Below are 19,796 nucleotides of genomic sequence, written 5' to 3'. Positions count from 1 at the left end.
GGAAATCATGTGCTGTTCACACAGCTAACTCTGAGCTTACAGGCTAAGAGAAAGTCAGTTGATCTACGCACTGTGAAAGCCAACAGTATTTTGGACTTCCACAAACGTGTTACTCAAAATCGCAAATTATCTACTTGCAGCCTTAGGGTAGTAGATAAACAGCGCTTGTCCACTGTAGTGAGTGTGATATTACTGTAGCTGGCAAGGGCATTTAATAGTAAGCTCTCCCCCTCAGTGGTCTGCTCCTTCTCATCTTTGTTTTACTTTCTTAAACTTTTTCCCTAGTTATTAGAGGTGGCCATACTTATTTTAAATGCAAACTTACCAGCATTCCAAAGGTGTTTGATGTGTTACACTCAGATGCTGTAACTATGTGTAAGAAATGAAGTACCCAAGGTGCTCTGAAATACTGCTAGCTAGAATTCAGCCAAAGGGGTTTAGGATATTTACATAGGTACGATTATTAAAAATCTTGTTCATTCTTTGTGCGCACCCACACATGCAATCCCCCCCCAGAACAAAGGTTAAAGTTCTTTTTACTTCTCTGAGTTCAGGGTAAAACAACATGTTATCCCATGGGAACAGATACTTGCTGTCCAGTTCTCTGTGGCCTTGTGCGATTATTGCATCAGCACAAGGGGAATACAAGAGTTAATAAAATATAGAGGTGATGTTTTGTTTTGCCCTTATACCAGTGCAGGAGAACATATATAAATTGCGAGTCATAATCATAAATGGGTTTTAGAAAACTATTTTTCATTCAGTGGTTTTTGACTAGTACTTTATTAAAAAAAACCAACAACAAAACAAAGGAAAATATTTCTCCTTAGTTGAAGGTAGAGAGATTAAATGTGAGGCCTTATAAGTTAACTGGGTATCTAGACCTGAGTATGTGCATATGGCATACACCAAATGCAAACTTCTTCAAACCCATCTTCAGTATATGCAACTTAATATGTGTTTAAAATTCAGAATATAAAAATTCTCTTCATTTGCGTTATTTTACTTTTATCTTAATTTCATTTGCAGAGTGCATCAACAAGGAAGTCCCACACAGTCTCCTCCTGCAGACACATCCTTCAGCAGTCGCAGGGGAAGACAGCTACCGCAAGTTCCAGTAAGAAGTGGCAGTATAGAGCAAGGTATCAAATAATGAGCTTATGATAGCTCAAACTCTTTGATTTCTTACTTTTCTTTACTTAAAGTCTACTTTCATAACTACATGTTCAATGCTATAATTCTACTCATAAAGCAATAGAAGAGAATGAAAGCATATTTGTAGTCTGGGAAATCCAGTAGAGTTTGACCAGTGGATTATTACGCATGGTTTAATTGCCCTAATTTTCTAGTACCCTTTTATGTTTGTCTACTTTTAAATTTCTATTAGAGTCGTGGTAGTTTCCAACACATATCTAGTTTGTATTCAGCTAAAGAAATCAGGGGCAAAGATTCTGACAACATTTTGCCAGTCTTACTCATTTCTTATTTTGTAGTTTATATTAATTGTTATGTATTATTAACATAAATTAGTAATAAACATCACAAATCTGTTTTTCTTCTGGAGTTCATAGTTCAGTGAGTAAAGAATGAAAATAGTCACCATGGGAAATGTGAAAGCACAGGTCATCAGCTCTTTCTTTCTTAAGAATAAACTGATCAGGCAGAGGAGTGCTGCTCTTTTCTGAAAAAGACAACGTAGACGTAATGGTTGTGGAAGATGTTTTTTACATACTAATATCAAATAGGTATGAATATTGCTGTTTCCTTTTCTAGCAACATACTGCACACAGAGTATGAGCTATTATGATAAAATGAAATGGCACAATGGATAATATTTGCACATTCAGGTTTTTGTCTGTGTTTAAAAAGCCTGTTTTCTCATTGACTACAAGCAACAACTGAGATTGTCATGTAACACAACGCTTTCTTCTACGTGGAAATTATAGAAATGCTTCTAATGGTGAAATATTGTAGCGGTTTATAGAACTGTTGGCAGACTGCTTTCTTGAATAGATAGTATTGCTGACCATGACCTTCTTATCATGACAGATTATCATGGGATTTTTTTTGTATGATGGCTTGCATTAACATGCAATCAGCTTACGTTAATTTTATGGCTTTGAGCTGTGATGGCATACTACACCTTCAATTAACACATAGAAAAATGCATTCTTGTTTTATACATGTGTTTATTTTGAATGATTAATATACTAATACAAGTGGGGTTTATTAATTTTAAACTTTACATTCGAGTCCTCTCATTTTGTAATGAATCTAGGACTGTCTGGATTATAAACTAGTTACAAACTACATTTACATCTTCTATTTCTGCATATTAGTAAGTTGGGGGCCTCTTAGGGAAACGTAATAAGTAATGAATTTCAAATTTCTTTCATGTTTCTTCTGCAATTTCAGAACTCGGTACAATATGTAATGATGAATCAGCCTTTAATTTAATTTTAAGTTGGCTTTCCTTTGGATGTTTGTCTGTCATCTTTCTGCTGTTCTTGATAACTGGTGTGTTGAGAATAAAATGCTAATTTATATTTTGTTAAAGACATTGGAAATGAATGTAGAACTTACCATGAAAATGAGTAGAGATGGGTTGTATACAGAAGTGAAAAGAAAAAATGAAAGTTGAGCAGAAGGCTAAAGCTACTCTAGGTTTAGAAAGTTGTTGATACTGTGAATACCTGTAAAGTAATGCTGTTTCACTGAACTTTTATTTACACTTGTTGATATGCTTGCGTCTTATGTATAAAATGTACAAGTAGGATGCGACATATCATTTACTTTGTTGTTATATATCATACCGTCTGTGTCAATATAGCTGCATTACGGCACATGGAATCGAAGGCTAAAGTGATTTCTCTCTCTACACAGTACTTTGGTTTTGTCTAAGTGACTGGCTTGTCCCTTTGAAGGGGAGGTTTTCTGATTTTACCCATGTTTAATACTTTGTTTAAGCTGAGAATGTATTTGCAGAGAAGTACTAAATTGAATAGATTTTATAAAATATTTTTAAATGGTTTTGTCAGTATCTTCTGAAATAAATATGATAATATGTATAAACTTTATACTACTGTAGGAAATTAAATTCAGTGAGGCTATAAGACCATAGCATTTGCTCTGATTTACAGTATCAAATTTTAATATCAGTTTCACCTCTTTAATCCCTGTCAAATGAGCATCGGGGTCAAATGGATTGACTAGAAGTGATCTGACCCTAATGTAGGGTTGAACCCAAAGCGTGGTCAGGTCTGTAAAAGATTTCCATTAGCTGTACTTGGAACTGAATTGTGTCCTTAATGATTTAAATTCACAGTCACCATGGATATAAACGATGTCAAAATCTAGTGCAATATACAAATGTTAAAGGGAGCATTTCAAAATGCCTTTTCTTCATTTATAAAGCAAGCTACTTTTTGGTGGTCAGTATTGACATCCTGTGTTTCAAGGAAATCCTGTATGATAAACCATAAGGTACCATTTTTATAGTAAAGTATTTCTGTACACTTTACAGGAATTCTGTTGTGTCAGGAGGGTTGAATGCACATCTAAATATATACATCTATGAATCTGTGTCTGTCTTACAAATCACAGTGGTTGCTGTAAAAAATTGAATGTCTGTATATCAAAAGGGGTTTTGTGTTTGCTCTTTGCATATTCAGAAGGCATAGAAGAATCCAGTAAAGTAATTTTATTACTCTCGAAAGCTCTCATTATGAAACAAATGAGAGTTAATGAAGGAGCAAGAGACTGGCAGTGGTTTTCATCTCGAGAAACAGAGTGATATTTTAACTCTAAATCTTTAATCTTTAGCTCTCAATTGTAAATGATCATATCCATGCTAATAAGGCTTGTTCTAGGACTGACATTGCATCTCGGACATTCCATTTTGTCATTGTCAAGTTTAGAACTGAAAAAACGGTTGCTTCCTTCTCTCTACCAGATGATGTTGTCTTAGACACTGCTTTGGTCAGCAGTTAGAGAATCATAAAAAGTCAACTTGTGAGAAAATAAGGTAGTTTTAAAAGGTCCTTATTAGTAGACACTATTTAAAAATAACCTCACAGAAGTAATTCTTACAGACACAACCAAAGTAGTGGTCCCTATTCCATTACAGAAATGGGTTTGATACTACTGATCAGGAAGAGAGAAAAAAATCTTAAATGTAGAGGAAAAAGTCCAATTTAAGGACTAAAACCTCAAAAGAGAATAATTATGCACAGTAGTAAAAAAAAAAAGAAAAGGCTTCTTGGTGATTATGTTCTAAAGGGGATAGCAGCTTTGCCTAGTTTTGCAGTGTGGGGTGGGTAGTTGTTTTCACTTGGAACAGTTCTAACTAAATAATATTTTTAGCAATGCCGGTACATGCAGACTTTTTAAAGTGGTTACAGTTAAGATTGTAGGCTTCTGTAATTTTTAGGCAATGTGATTTTTATTTTAATCCCAGTGATATTCAAGGAAGACATGGTTGTATTTCTTTCCTTTGAAACCCCGTCAGCAGTATTTCCTAGAGTGCAAGACACAGTGGGATGTTATTGCATCTAAAGGTCTTGAGATGCTTGAATATTGAAAGCTAGGCTGGTGTAGATGTGTCTCTGTGTGTTTTCAAAAAGTTGCACTTCAGTAGTCATTACCCTAACGTATGCTACTTAAGAAGCATTTTTTATTTCTTTGTTTTAACTGATAATTTTATAAAAGGACCTAATAATATGAAGATATTTTGGCTCAGTGACTAAAGCAGTGAAATTCTAAGCCATGATAAGGACAATGGTGTGTTCTCAATATGTCATGCTGCGCCGAGCTGTAAGAGATTTGCATCAGTGTTTTTTTAATTTGCATCATGTTTGAGTGGAACAGCGCACATCATTAAGAGGGGCAGGGATTCTGTGTTGACTTTGCGTTTCAGCTGTTTCTATAATAACTTTGTTATGTAGTTGCACGGTTTTTAAATAATACTTCTGTATAAAGCATATTTCTGTGATCTTTATTCAGTCCATCCTCTGTCATTGCAACTATCAAACATCATAGGAATTCTTGCTTGAATAGGATTTGAGGGTGGGTCTCTACACTTTTGTATAATGGTTAATCATTGTGTTGATCAAGGAAAGGAATACAAGCTGAAGATTTGTAGCATTTTTCTATACTCTGTTTTGGCTGTGGTAGATAATATTAGGAAATCTAGCAAATAAATAAGAAAAAACATGTTATGTACTATTGAAATTTATGAACCAGCAAGATAAATGTGCAATGATTGTTTGTAGTCTAAAAAATATTTTTAAGAGCTAATTCATGCAAACCAGGTCTTTCTCCCTGTATCTGCTTCTATTTGGCGCTTCACAGCATGATTTCTTTTTCATAGCTTCGACAATGTGTTTTCATATTTCAGAAGCTCTATAATGAAAGTAAGGTTTGTGATAATCAGCAGTCTATTTACATGTAAAGAGTATCTGTAAACATAACTGAGCTAGTGTGCTTCTATGTGTTTCCAGTGGCATCTGTTTATGGTAACAGGCCTTATGCAGTGACCTTTAGAAAAGCAAAAGTGTGACCAGCATTAAGTATTGCTGTATCTTAGCTCATGTTAGAAAAAGCTGCATAAGTTTTGTACGTGGCTTGTATGCAGGGTGAAGTACATGCGTGCATGTGTGCTAGTGTTTCATGAGGGAAAGCTACGTTGAAGACTCTACTGGTACTGAATGGGGATTACTTGTCTAAAGTTCACGTGTCTCATGTACAAGTCTTTAATGGTAGTCACATCATAGAGGAATGAAGTGTTTTGATGTCCAGTGTTTCCTTTTAACAAGTAAGAATCAGAATTTTGTACAGAAAATCAGTATGTTGTCAAATAATACCTTTGAGTTGCAAATATCTTTTTATATTTAACCAACTTATGATCCTAAAAAAATGAATAGCTAGTGAAAACCATCCTGTGTATATGTACTTGATCATTTAAATGTCATTGCAGTGACAGTGTGGCTTGAGTAATGGTAAAAGATCAAACCCTTTCAGTTAAAACCTTTTTTCAGATCCATCAGTATAAAACCTGAGTGGCAGAAGAAAAAAGAATAAGTCATTTCAATTTTAGGTGTTAGTCTTTTAGCACTGTTTGTTTTGTCTTCATATTTCTGGTTTTATTTTGAAAATTTTAGGTGGCTCTGCATATTTTGAGGCAGCTTGTGGAATCTTTACTCACGCTGGAGAGTATTTTTTCTCAGCATTGCTAACTCTTGCAAATGAGTTCAAACCTCATAATCTTTTATGTTTTCCTTAAAGACCAATTTTCAGTAGTCCAGTGGTTATTGAGTATTACAGATTTCAGTTAATAGAAAATAAATTTGTAACACTCATTATTGCAGAAAAGGCTTCAGAATCTAAATGAGGATTACGTGGTTCAGGAATGAGAGTGATACTTAAAGCAATTTTAAGATTTTAATGTTAATCATAAATTTGGGTATGACAATACTGCTCGAGCGGAATACTTAAAGACTCCACAATCTGGTTCTCGGTAACTTCATTATTCCTGTTAATTTTAAAGAAAAAGTCATAGGCTTTATTATTTATCATGGTTTATCATTTTAATTTTCTACATTACTTTTACATATGCTGGAGTACTGCCTACTGTACATGCCATTGTCACATGTAACACATTTCTTTATCTAACTTTAAATTTGCTGATTTCTTTTTCTGTTTCCATCATTCCGTGCATTTAATTCATTGAAGAGCAAGAGACTTTTAACTCTTCCACAAAAGGTAAATATTTATGTAATTTTTTACAAATGTTTGGCAACTGTTAATACTGGCTTTTCCCTCAATATATTCGATGACAGCATATAGTATTTAGTTAACAGTGTTTAACAGGCGAGAAGGTTGTTTCTCAAATATCTATATACTATCTGATGCCCCTCTTTAGAATATGAAAATGGTTTCTTTTGTAATTTCTAGTTTTCCTATTGCAATGCAATATACTGTATTTAACAGGAGTAGTCATGGTATTTTACACGGCTTAGACGGTGCTTGAGTTAAAGTTAAAGTTCACACAAAGAGTAAGATTTTACCTAAGCTGCTCTTGACCTCTGCACAACATCTGCTTCTAATGATGCAGCCATGGCTTTTGGCATCTGTGAAGGATGTTTCCTAGGTCTGGGCTTGGGAATATTTGAAGGTGATGATGGCCAGAAACTATCCTTCATATGCAGAGAGCTTCTGAAGAATGAGCTGTGTTTTATTTGCATGACAAGCCCTTGACACTCAAAGTTAGTCATGTTGCAGGGCAGGTTTCTAGGGGCAGACGCACAGCGCTCACCTCCTATGCATTTGACCTCCTATGAATTCTCCGTGTCTGTGCCGATACCAGTAAATCAATGAGCTCAAATAACAGGTATCTAAGGCTGTCCCACATAGTGAAAAGTATAGTCTGTCATGTCCCTATCGAGGCAACGCTGCAGAGAAGTCCTTTTTCTGTTTTTTTGTTTTGTTTTGGTTTTTTTCTTTTTGCTGAAAGTAAGAGTTATCTCAAAACAGAATGAGGCTTGGAGAGAAAAAAACTAAAAATATGAATCCCTTTTAATGTTAACGGCAAACTACTATGCTGCATAAACATTAATGGCACAGATTAACCTTTTCTGACCTTTAGTCCCGAGTCCTGCAGATCTTGGGAAATTCTGGTCTGAATATAGGCTTTGATGGGTCAAAGCCAAACTGTAAGGTGAACTTGAATCAGAATATCTCCTACAACCTCTGTACTTTCTGAAAGGGTGAATCCCACTGACACATTCATACTTGCTTAGATAAAAATACAGCAGCTGTTCCACTAGCTACAATCTCCAACACCCATGCCAATACTCAGGAGTATGTTTTCATGATAATGTTAAAAAAAGATTAAAAAGAAATAACATTTAACTTAGAGATTAGCAATTACAGGTTATTTTGCAGTGTTAAGAACGTATTATGAAATGTCTTAAGAAAGTGCTAAGGACGGTTGATTTTACAAATTATTTCTGTCATTTTTGCTTTCTTCAATATTTATATTTCTCTCAAACAGAACAATACAAATCAATCATGCCAGTTTGGTTTGTATGCCTCTTGCAAGTTCACAAACCTTGCCCTGTGACTTGGACTGCAATGGATGTTTCTTTGTTTAAAACAATTGACTTTATGCAGACAAACTAGACCATGCCTGTAGCAGGTTTGTAAAAGAGCTTGTTTCCACAAGATTTGGATGGGTCTTGCCCAAGATTTGGGAGTGTGTAGAAGGTGGTGGGATCATTATACGCACAGATTCCTCTGGCTCAAGGGAGCTGAAAGCAGGTGCAGCCCCGAGGCAGAAGAGAGCTGGGCAAAAGAAGAGGAGTGGGAAGAAGTGGAGTGCTGGCACTTCAGGGGCTCCATGAGTAACTTAAGTTGAGCTGCCTTACACTAGTAGCCCACTGTCACCTCTGACTTTCCCCAGGGCAGAATGGGAGATAAAAAGGACAGTAGGTGAATGGGAGATATGGATGGGGAGGGTTACAGGATATTACGTGGCAAGAGACGTAGGTATGAATGAAAGCATATACTATAGATGTGAACAACACTGACCAGATAGATCTACAACAAAAAAATCAAGCATCTGTTCCACTTAATCAATGGGAAGGGTTCCAATAAGTCTTCAGCACATTACAAAGATGCTGACTTGGATTGCTGCCAGAACTAGCGGTTTAATTTTTTTCAAATTTTAAGAAGTATATGGTGGTTTTCTTTTAAATAGAAGCTTCTGTTGGGATCATCCTTTAAACTCTTTGAGGAAGAACTGAGTGTTGCATCAGTCAGTTCAGATTTTTACATTGGCTTATCTTCCTTCTGGAGTGAGTTATTAAACTCAAGATGACCACCATGCCTCTGCATGTACTGGGAGATCCAAGCTCATTTCCCAGCTTGGCAGTCTCAGTATGTGCTTTGGTCATGCCTCCGTTCTGATTTGGGAGGAGGTCCAGAGCTGTATGAGCTCCCACGGAAAGGAAACCCATGTACACAACCTTAAAGGAGCCCACAGCACGTTCTGGTCAGGTATAGGGACCAGGGCTGCAGAGCAGGCTTCAGAGCCCATCTCCCTCACTACCTGCATGTTGCTGATAAGTACTTTTTGAATTCGTATATGCAGAGGAGTGGTAACAAGTTCTTTATCTTAGCAACAGATTGATTTTTCAGGGTTACTAACCTTGTATTTCAAGACATTCCTCCGCTCATGATTTCAAAATTTTATGTGTTTTTTACGTTTCACAGTAGAGTTTGCTGTGGATTTTTAAAGTCATGGAACCTACCACAGGGATACTTTGTGTGTGCATATTGCAAAACTCATCCTGAAGGCTGAACAGAAATAACCTGGAGACTCTCTATTATTTCTGAAACGCTTCATCCTGGTCCAACACCAGTGTGAGTTCTCTCTGCTGTGCCACACAGCCAGCTCTGCAGTGAATGCTCCCCTCCTTCCTCGCTTCCCTTGCCCACTGCTCTAGGGGATTCTGCCATCCAAATTTCACCACTGCTTTATTTCCCTGCCTTTGTTCTGGACATTGGCTCTGCCTAGTTTCTTCTTCAGCTTCCTGTGCTCACTTCCTCAAACCAGATGCTGGTTTTTTCCCCCCAATTCCCATCAACAGAGCATCTAAGCAGCACAGACAGATGAAGCTCCTGGCTTTTGCTGTGTAGAAGAGCTAAGTGTATGCGCCTCTAGACTGCATTATAGCTGTAGCTGTTTGTCATTGTTCAACTTTTCTTCTTAGTGTGAAGACAGAGTGAAGAATAGGTCAGATCTCTGTTGCCTTCTGGGGTAAGTGCAGTTCCCTGTTGCCCTGCCAGAACCTGCTGTTTGTGCCCCAGAGACACTGTTACTATGAAATAGTTTTTATGAGATAAATTTTCACTTCAATTTACTTTTCAGTAGCTTCCTTGTATAAGCAAATCTTTCTGTCATTTTAGACTTACAGAGGTTTTTCCCTTAAAGTTTGCATCATAAAAGATGTGTGATATCTGCTGGTAAGGGTTACAGCTATCTGAAATCTTGATGCCAATTTCTTCTTGTTACATAGCTTAGCCCAACATTTAATAGGGCAGGCAAGATTTGGAGGATTTCCAAATTGTACTGTTTGCCTACACCTGCTTTCTGTCTTGACCATCTTGAACAGAAACATGAAGTGCCTCAAGAGCCAATTCTTTGCTTGCAGACTTCACCATTACAGAAAATTATATAGGCAGTGCTAAGACATCCATAGGTTTTCTATAGTGTAGGATAAACTGATATGGTTATCAGTTTTAATCACAGACCATGGTAATGTCACCAGTCATTCTGGCATTAAGCCCATACTTGGGTTTGAGCAAGAATGTCCTTTTAGAAAGGTATTTTCGCTTAATGACTGCAAGCAATGGAAAATTGGTCCTGTGCTTAACCACCTGACTTCTTAAACATGTCTTATTACTTATCTGACCTTATCTAACTTCATAGCTACTGGGCATTATTGTACCTGTATCTGCTAAGCTGAAGAGCCTTTTATGGTTAGAAGTCTTCCAACATGTAAATAATTATGGACCCTAGTCAAGCCACATATCTCCTTTCTTTTTAATCGTTTCCTAAATCTGTTTCTGCAAGACTGTGTCCTGGACTTGGTATAATTCTCATGACTTCTCTCTGAATCATTTTCACCAACAGTATGCTTGGAATGATAGTCTTCCTAAAATATCAGAATCCACTAACCTTAGATAAACTTAGTATCTTCCAGTTTCCGTGTGGATTTTTGATGTCCTAAAACTCCCTATCTCTGTATGGCATTTAAGAATTTGTTCTTTTTGTGTAAGCATAAAGGCTTATTTTCATATACCTTGCCAAAATTTCCCTTCTCCTTCTTGCTTTATTACTTGCTAGATAGCAACAAGTCATCAGAGATAGTGATATTTTGCTGGAGATACATGTGTAGCATGTACAGCAGTTCAATTTTGGGTATAAGGTTGTTTTCCTTGGAATTTAGTGATGTTCACACTGCTACACAGGAGTTAGTTTCAGTGCTAAAACAACTCTAATCCCTTTTTTCAAATGTATGAGTGGGTTCTTTTTAGATGTTATTTATTGACAAGATTCACAGCTTTCCAAAGTCTACAGAATGTAGAGTCTCTTTGGTGATTGTTGTAATGTGAAAGAGGTGGAGACCTAAACAGTTAAGCTCAGGAATTAAAAACTAGAGCTAGAAAGGCAGCTATAGCATTTTTGCTGTTCCTTGCTTGTTCAGTATTGCTGCCTGTGGTACAATCTTTATTTAAATTAGCCGACATGTTTCATACATTCTGCTATCAGCTTAATAGATAGGTGTTTATAGCATCATGCCATTTAAGAAATTTTGCAAATAATACAGAGTTTAGGTCCCCTTTCAAACCTTAAATAGGGAAACCTTAAATAGGGGACTTTAACATTACCTCAGTTTCTTTTGCACTGGTCACTACTGTTAGTGCAGCTTTTGTAGCTCTCACTGATTTTCATTGGACTGGTCTGTTGTTGATACCAATGCAGGTTGAATTTATTTTAAAGTCACATTTTGTGCATTGTTAGATTCCCGTTCTGTGGATAACAGAAAAATGCCATATGATACATTCTGTCTATCTACCAAAGTATTAAAAAAAAAAAAAAAAAAAAAAAAAAACTTTATCTGGCCTACTCTGTTTGATATGTTAGTATAGTATTTGCTTATGGTTCTGTTGTTCCGTACATAATTGGAAAGGTAGCACATTTTCTGAACAGTTAGGATTCTAGCCAGCTCTAGCTTCTCTATCAGTTAAACAGCAGGTAGGAGTTGAAATGTGCCCACACTAGTTTTCTGAGGACAGAAATAAAGATGAGGGCTGTCAACTAGTTAATATCATCAGATGTAAATCTATAAACCTTACCATAGCGCTGACATAATAAAAGGAGTATGACTAGTACATAAATTCTTAGTAAACAGATAATGTCTTAGAAAAATTAAGAAATGGCCGTCTCCTTGGAGAAAAAACAACTGTTAGCCTGTTCTAATTTTCTTTAAGGGTAGGTTGCAGGCTGAAAATGAGATCTGTAGCTATTTTCTTCCATTTATTCCCTACTTCCTTTAAGTAGCATATTATGGACTTGAGTATTTTAGACATTCAGAGGACAGCATGTATTTTATAGTCTGTCAATAAAAAAAAAACCAAAACCTTTATTTACAATGGAAATATGTACCAAGAACTGCCTTTAATGGTAATCAAAACTCCTTTTATCACAAGAAATACAAGCAAGTTTTTTAATTACTTTTTGAATAAAAAAATGACTCTTCCATTATGTGCATGTGTTAAATTATTCTTTTAGTAATACCATGATCACCTCTGCAAAGACTGGAAATCCAGATGTTTAGTTATACTTCCAGCATGTAGCATATTTAGAATGCTGTAAGATCTGTTGTGAATTACAGTACGAAGTGAACAGTCTTCACAAGGATGTTTCTTGAATGACATGTGAGGAAGAGACCCAGGAGGAGCTGATGGACCTGCTAGCCTATGGAATGGGAGATGATCTTAAACTTTGTAGACCATGTCTTCTTCCTTTGAATCCCATTCACAGTGGAAGCCAGATGGGACTTAGCAGTGAGTTGAATAATAAACTAAGTAATAGCTAAGGGAACTTTTCTTTGTTTGACGGAAGAGCATTCAGAACTATGTTGGGCAGTTAATTCTTGGTAGCTTGGAGTGGTGGGTTGACCCCAGCCAGCAATTAAGCTCCCACCAGCTGCTCACTCATTCCACCCGCCACGGTGGGATGGGAAAGAGAATTTGAAGAGCAGTAGTGAGTTAAAAACTCATGAGCCAAGATAAAGACAGTTTAATAAGTGAAGGGGAAAAAAATGAAGAAAAAGGGAAAAAAAACCCACAAACCCCACCACCAAGTGATGCAAAGGCAATCAATCACTGACCACCTCCCACCAGCAGACCAATGCCCAGCCAGTCTCTGAGCAACAGTGACCTTGGAAAGACTACCCCCAGTTGTATTGCTGAGGATGATGCTCTATGGTATGGAATGTCCCTTTGGTCAGCTGGGGTCAGATGTCCCAGATGTTTCCCCTCCCAATCGCCATCCTACTTGTGGGGGTGGTGGAGCAGCATGAGAAACAGAGAAGGCCTTGGTGCTGCGCAAGCGCTGCTCAGCAATTGCTAAAACATCGGTGTGTTATCAACACTGGTTTAGTCACAAATCTAAAACTCAGCACCCTACAGGCTGCTGTGAAGAAAACTACCTCCATCCCAGCCAGACCCAGTACACCTGGGATTACAGGAGTCAGACCGGTTTATAAATATATTAATGGAATTGAAGTATAACATTTTGATTCCATTCGTATGTCTGTCTTTTCTCTCCTGCATGGCTTGATTGTTTATGTACATCCTTGTTGTACAGCCTTCAGATGGTTTAGTAGTAGTAAAAGCCTTAGCTCTAAACTTGCACCCCTTATCTAAGCAGTCTGCTCAATGAGTTCTCTTCTTTCAATTACTTCTTACACTGATTGATCTCACATCTGAATCAGCAGCTCTTGAAGAGATGAGAGTTATAGCTCTTTGAAGCATCACTTCTGACACCAAAGAGAGTAACATGTTGACACAACTGCTATCGATGGTAGTTGTACCACTAATTTGAGACACTTATGGTAAACCTCCATAATTTGAATTCTAGGGCCGCTGTAGAATTTAAAGGTCTTGGGATTACAGTGCTTCAATCTGTAAATTACTGTGTAGTCCTACCTCTCAAGAGCTCCAGGAAAAGCACTCTGTACATACTGATGTCCTAAAAGAAAGTAGATCTATATTTTTCTAAGAGGCAGGTTAAGTCCTTGAAGTATTGTTTATGTCAAATTTTCATTACCTGTGGTAACCAGCTGTGTTCCAAGAAAGTAATGTGATTGTATGGTGGCGTTACCTCTGGTTGTTACAGCTTTTGCTAATGTGCTTTTGCTCCTGTGTTAGATTTTTTTCTGCTTCTTGTGATTAACGTGTAAAGAGTATACCAGGCTACTTATCAGGCAGCTGAAATTTTCCATCACAGAACTGAGCTGGATACAACATGTGCTCAGATGTGCATGGTAAACAAAGCTGGAAGAAAGAACACAGTTGTATCTTCTAGAGCAGACTTACATTTCACACAGTTGCTTGCTTAGAAATACGTTTACAGCTAATTGGTGCTAAATTACTTTTTACTCCATGCACACAAAACCAAATTTCTCCATTAGAGAATTTAGATTTACTTCACAGTCCTCATTAATTGTTCTCATGCTATTTTATCTAATGATTTCTAATAATGAAAACCAGAACATAAGCGTGTTGTTAAGGTTAAGGATTTAAACATAACAAAAATCAAGAATTATGGAGTTAAGGTTGAATATTTACCCAACCTCAACCGCAGTAATTTTCACATATAGTCACCGAATTAGCATCTCATTACATAATAGAATATTCTTTTTCAGGTATTGCAAGTAATACAGAGTAACATTCTATCATATAAATTATTTAGTATAATATACAGTTGACAGGGTGAAACACTTAAAAGTCACACAGTGGAAGGGTTATGTTCTAGAGTAACTGTAATCTGTGCACCATACACATATAGGGCTAAATTTTTAAAGGGGTCTCAATTTTCCCTCTTATTTTATATCCTCAGTCTATTTCACGCAAGTATGATAGGATTAAGATATCTGAGTTTTTCACTTCAGTCACTATTTGGTATATCTTAATCCTTTCGTATCTGTCCTTAAAATAAGAGGCCATCTTTAAAAATTTCACCTAAAGTGCTCAATTTTGCCTTCAGATACCTCCATGCAACTTCCATTGAAGTAATTGGAGCTGTGCCTGCATATCTGATGGTGGAACTGGACTCATTGCAATTAAGGTACACATTTACCGACATAATTAGTCATCTGGAATAATTGCTGGGCCCAGTGTGACGTTCTGCATGTGCAGAATTTCCTAGATTGGACCCTCTGCGTGTGGGAGATTGAAGATTACAATGATAACTTTATTTCATGCCTTAAACTTGTAGCTGTAGCAGAATTTTAATGTAATTTGCTGTATTTAATTTTCCTATTTTTAAATCAGAAATGTGAAAGGAGGACATGAAAGCAACATATTTTTCACAGTGATGTCTTGTATATTTTTTCATACCCAGCCAGCGCACAGACATTCCATCATTTCCACAAGCATATTACGGATGGTACGTGCGTGCACACTTGTGATTTGTGCAGTAGCACACACTTTGAAATATCCAACCCTGAGTGTACTGTTTGGGGTTTGGTTTTTCTTTTGTATCTTTGTGCTTGCAAAGCACAGACAAAAAATAGATGTGTAAAGAATTCCGCAGTTAACAGCATAACACCCACATATGAGAACTTTGGTACCTCTTAATTCACAATACAGATCTTTAAACAACATGATAGAGTACTTATCTTCCACTAATTTAAAATTCTCTGTGTTTTGTGATTGAAAATTGATTCTCTGCAGCTTTTAAATTAGTGTCTTTCTCCTGTCACTGGTCTGGGGAGGGCTGTTTACAAAAAAACTTGACTTTTAAAACTCATTGTTTTGGAGAGTCATATAAATCCATGGTTGACCCAAAAGCAGAAGATTTTGCAAATAAAATGCCAGTCTTGAATTTGTGACCACACAAAAATTTCTAATGAAGAGAAGTTGTTCTGGGATGTTATAACCTGTTAAAACACAATGAGCATAGTGAGTACTTCTATTATTTAGAATAGTCACTGATGAGTACTTGGGTCTAGTTCTAGAACTGTTAAAAAGTGCAGGTTTTCAAGGTATTCTTTTATTGGTATTCCTTTGCATTTATAGTGCTCCCAAGTTTAAGAATAGCAGTATATATAGTTCCCTCTGAAAATTACCCACTACCACAAAGGTTAACTTATTTTAAGGAACCCTTAGCCCACGGGCTTTCACCCCACTCTTTCCGTTAGTAGAAGGTCATCTTCCTGTGGCAAGCACAGCCAAGATTAATTGCCATAACTTGTTCAAATTGAAGAAAATGCTCTTTATAGCACCACAACTTCTTGAAGGTTTGAGATTAGATTTCTTTTTTAAACAAACATGTCATAGGGAAGTTGAAAGCACAAGAACAAATAATTTCTTTGAAATAGAAGTGAACATTAGAGAGCAAAGTAGTGCTTTTAAAGGACTTTTTGTAAAAAAAATAAAATTGCTAGAAAATTACTGTATTTTTTACTATGACTGGTTGAATGGATAAATTATTCTTCTCAAATAATCTTTAGCTATGGTAAGCAGTTATGTTTTAAGATAGTAGGAGGAGTTAATTACTTTAAATTTTAATACCTGTTTAATGCAATTATTCTTAGAATGCTGCTGTAATATTTTCTACATAATACCTGGTTAGATGATCATGGATTTATGTCCCTTGCATCCAGAATACTTATCAGGTTTATAATTCAGCCTATCACCTAAATTCTTTCACTCTTTTCATATCTGTTGCACCAGCTTGATTATGTATAGAAAATTGGGATGTCTGCCCATTTTCAGGTAAACACTCTTGCAATGGAAGTGGTTGATTTCTTGACATAAGTGTTCCTTTGTTCTGTGTTTACACCCTGCTTGTTCTACATGTTTGTACATTTCTTTGTTTCATTGAGATGGAAATAAGCTAAAATTGTTGCTAAACCACTGGTTTTTCCAAAAAGTTTTCACTGTTTTTAATTTATTTTCATTGTGTGTTTTTGCAGCAAGCTTAGTAGTGGAGGAGCGAACGAGACAGATGAAAATGAAAGTGCACCGTTATAATCAGACATCAGGGTCTGGTTCTAGCCAAGAACATGAGCGTGAGCAATATACCAAGGTAAAGTCAGTAGTATTGAAATGGTACTTTGGCTTGAAAATTGAAGGCATAAACCTGTTTATTTAAAATATTATATAACCCTCAAGAACATTGTGTTATAAAGCCTGACAGAAATGTCTTCAAGTGATAGCTTTTTAACATCATTTTTACCCCCATCTAATGTGCACTAGACTTAGTCTTTAATGTCACCTAAAATGAATCTGCAAAAACCAGAACACTTCAAAACTAATTCAGGGAAGAAAGATCCTTCAACAGGTGTTAAACAAATCCATGTCACCTCTAGCTTAGGAATTCCCTAGCCTAAAATCCCTGGAGACTGGAAAAGTGGGCCATGGAAGTATCGTGGTATGTTGGCCCTACTCTTTGGTTCTTCTCTAAGCCCTTGCTGGTTTCTGACGAGTAGAGAGCTAGACAGAATTAGATGCAATCCCATGCAGATGTTCTCATATTTGTATAATTTTTTTATATCCTAATAATGTCACAGATAAAGTATTTCCTTTCTTGAAATACATACTGATTACTTTCATCTCTTTTCATAAAGATTTCCTCTGATAATTAAGTGTACATGAAATTACATTAATGAAGCTATATAGAGGGACTTTTTTTTTTCTTGATAATACTAAAATGATATCCCACAGCCTTGTATGTTTAAAACTGTATAGGCTTCTGAGCAAACTGCTGAAATCATCTTGCACATCTGCACTGCCACTTTTACAAATCAAGCTGTGAAGGACTGGAGCTGAACTTTCGGCTAAAGATGTTTTGCCTCGTGATGTCTAACAGAGGGGGAACATTTGCAAAAGTCAGGAGGGAAAATGTTTAGTTAGATTCTGTGTTTCCTTTTAGAAATACAGCACTGTGTTGGTGTAGGCAGAGTAAAGGGCAGGGGCAAAACCAGCAGTAACTCAGTTGTGGGGGAAGCATTCCTACAATTCTTTTCTTCTGATGCCACTGAGAGTTAAGTGCTTTCAATGAGTGACCACGGGACGGCACTTTAAATGTAAAAGTCCACCGTAAAAAATTCAAAGACACACATAGCAACTGTGTGCATTAAAAATAAGGTCTCAGAATAACAGTAGTTGGAAGAAAATCACAGCTTTTATTAATTTAGATTTTCGTGCTTCAAGAGCCACTTTTCAAAGACTTTCTTCTCATCACTAAGAACTAAACGCTTGTATTTTTATTTCTACATTTTAAAAGAGACGACCATTCCATTTGCAAGCAGGTGCCATACAGAAAGCAAGCACCAACGTCAACCTCTCAACAGCTGCGGACATCAGAATGCTCCTGGCATTTGTTCCGGCAGTGCAGGCACTGGACTTTCTGTCCTTCCCCCTCCAGGGTCACTTCCCCGTGTTTCACAGAACTGATGCATGCTCCTGGAGGCACAGGTTAAAATAACGGATAAGTGAGGTACTCAGCAGAAACAAAATCAGAAATTTACTTTAGGGATGGGTAAATAGGAAATCGGGCATCTAACTTGTAATATCTAACAGATTTGAAAGATTTGTTCAAGATCTTGTTACGGTTAAATATGGAGATAACTTTAACAAGGATGTTTCTTTTTTGAGACCACCTCACTGTGAACACAGAATGTAAATGAAACAGTTCTCAAAGGGAAGAGAAATAAGAGAATCAAGGCTTTAGGCCCTCAATTGCCAAATTGTGGGATATCAGTGCTATTAAAAAACCCCAACAGTTGGGATGGAAATTTCCAATGAGATCATCTCTCAGAAGACAGAATTTGTATAATAATATCAAATGAGCTCTTCTAATTGGGTTTGCCATTACCTTCAGAAGAGGTCAACTCAGGACCAAGAGGCTGAGATGCAGCACATCTCTGTGGTACTTCCCAACCAGTTAACATGTTAAAAAAATAGTAAAAATGGGTTTGATAAAGTTTGCAGGAGAGAAAGGTAATGTGCGATCTGAGGACTTTGGCCAGGATGACCAAACATATATCTTTGTTCCTAGTGAAAGGCCAGTTTTCTGATTTGGATTAACTGTGCTTACAGATTGATTCAAATGTTTGTATTTTTTCATTATGAAACATATTTTTTAATCCTGACTCTCCTTAATATTTATCATAAGCATTATTTTTGCTCCTTAATATATTTTTCTTATTGGGTTAATGTAGATCCAGTGTATGGTTAAATACTCGTTGGAAAACATCAACCTGCAATGTTACAAATTTCTCTTATCCTCTAGTACCTAGAGTTTTCTAATGTCATCTTTTGTTTTTAAATATATGTGGAAACGAAATCAAAATTGAAATCATACCACAATGAGTACAAAATGGAACAAACTCTGTTGAAAATTGTTTTATTCAGAATTTTTTTTTAAAAGTATGACCACAACTTTGAGGAAGCAAATTCTCTGTCCGCTGTTATAAGAAAAATATTTTTGGAGTACCCAGTGTTCTGACAGACAGGTACTCCTTTCCATGCTAAAACAGTAGTAAGGAGAATGAATTAGTTGTCCTGGACTTTAAAGCCAAAAATCTTTAACTTTTCATGTATTTTCTACATGAAAATGGTGTAGTCCTAGATAGGATGGTAAAACCTACAATAAATTTTTAAGTGCTGAGATCAAATTATATTAGCACGTTCTAACACTGTACTATATTCAGTGATGTAGCTGTTTGCTTCATATTTCTATGGTGATAGTCACCATTTTAGAAGTGTTACTAAAGCAAACCTTGTGCTACTGCCTTTCTTTACCCTCAGAAGATGCTGAAAGTCAAGATAATAAACGTGACAGATGAAGGTTTAGACAGCTCTAATGAAAATGTAGTAAGTTATATCAGGTGGTGCAGTAAGCTGATGACTGAGACATCTAAGGACTTAAGACTATACCTAATTTCTGCTGCCAAAATCTGTGAAAATTCTTTGAAAGCTGCAAGAGCAAGACTTAC

At 36.5% G+C, this 19,796-nt stretch overlaps 1 protein-coding gene across 3 annotated transcripts in view; it reads left to right on the top strand.

The window, feature by feature from the left end:
* The window catches only part of RIMS1 (regulating synaptic membrane exocytosis 1), a 336,006-nt gene that overhangs the window by 240,892 nt on the left and 75,318 nt on the right, over window positions 1-19,796 (top strand). For 2 of the 3 annotated variants that reach the window (XM_010565784.1, XM_010565782.1), the window contains 3 exons: window positions 1,030-1,142; window positions 6,730-6,759; window positions 16,770-16,882. In XM_010565784.1, the coding sequence (XP_010564086.1) occupies window positions 1,030-1,142; window positions 6,730-6,759; window positions 16,770-16,882 (256 nt within the window). The remainder of the gene's footprint in view (window positions 1-1,029; window positions 1,143-6,729; window positions 6,760-16,769; window positions 16,883-19,796) is intronic. The other variant, XM_010565783.1, reaches the window with a different exon arrangement.

This window comes from Haliaeetus leucocephalus, unplaced genomic scaffold (assembly GCF_000737465.1).
Source record: "Haliaeetus leucocephalus isolate CR32 unplaced genomic scaffold, Haliaeetus_leucocephalus-4.0 Scaffold195, whole genome shotgun sequence".
Lineage (NCBI taxonomy): Eukaryota > Metazoa > Chordata > Aves > Accipitriformes > Accipitridae > Haliaeetus > Haliaeetus leucocephalus.
Note: the sequence above shows the minus strand (reverse complement) of the source record. Positions and strands in the feature narration are given on the sequence as shown.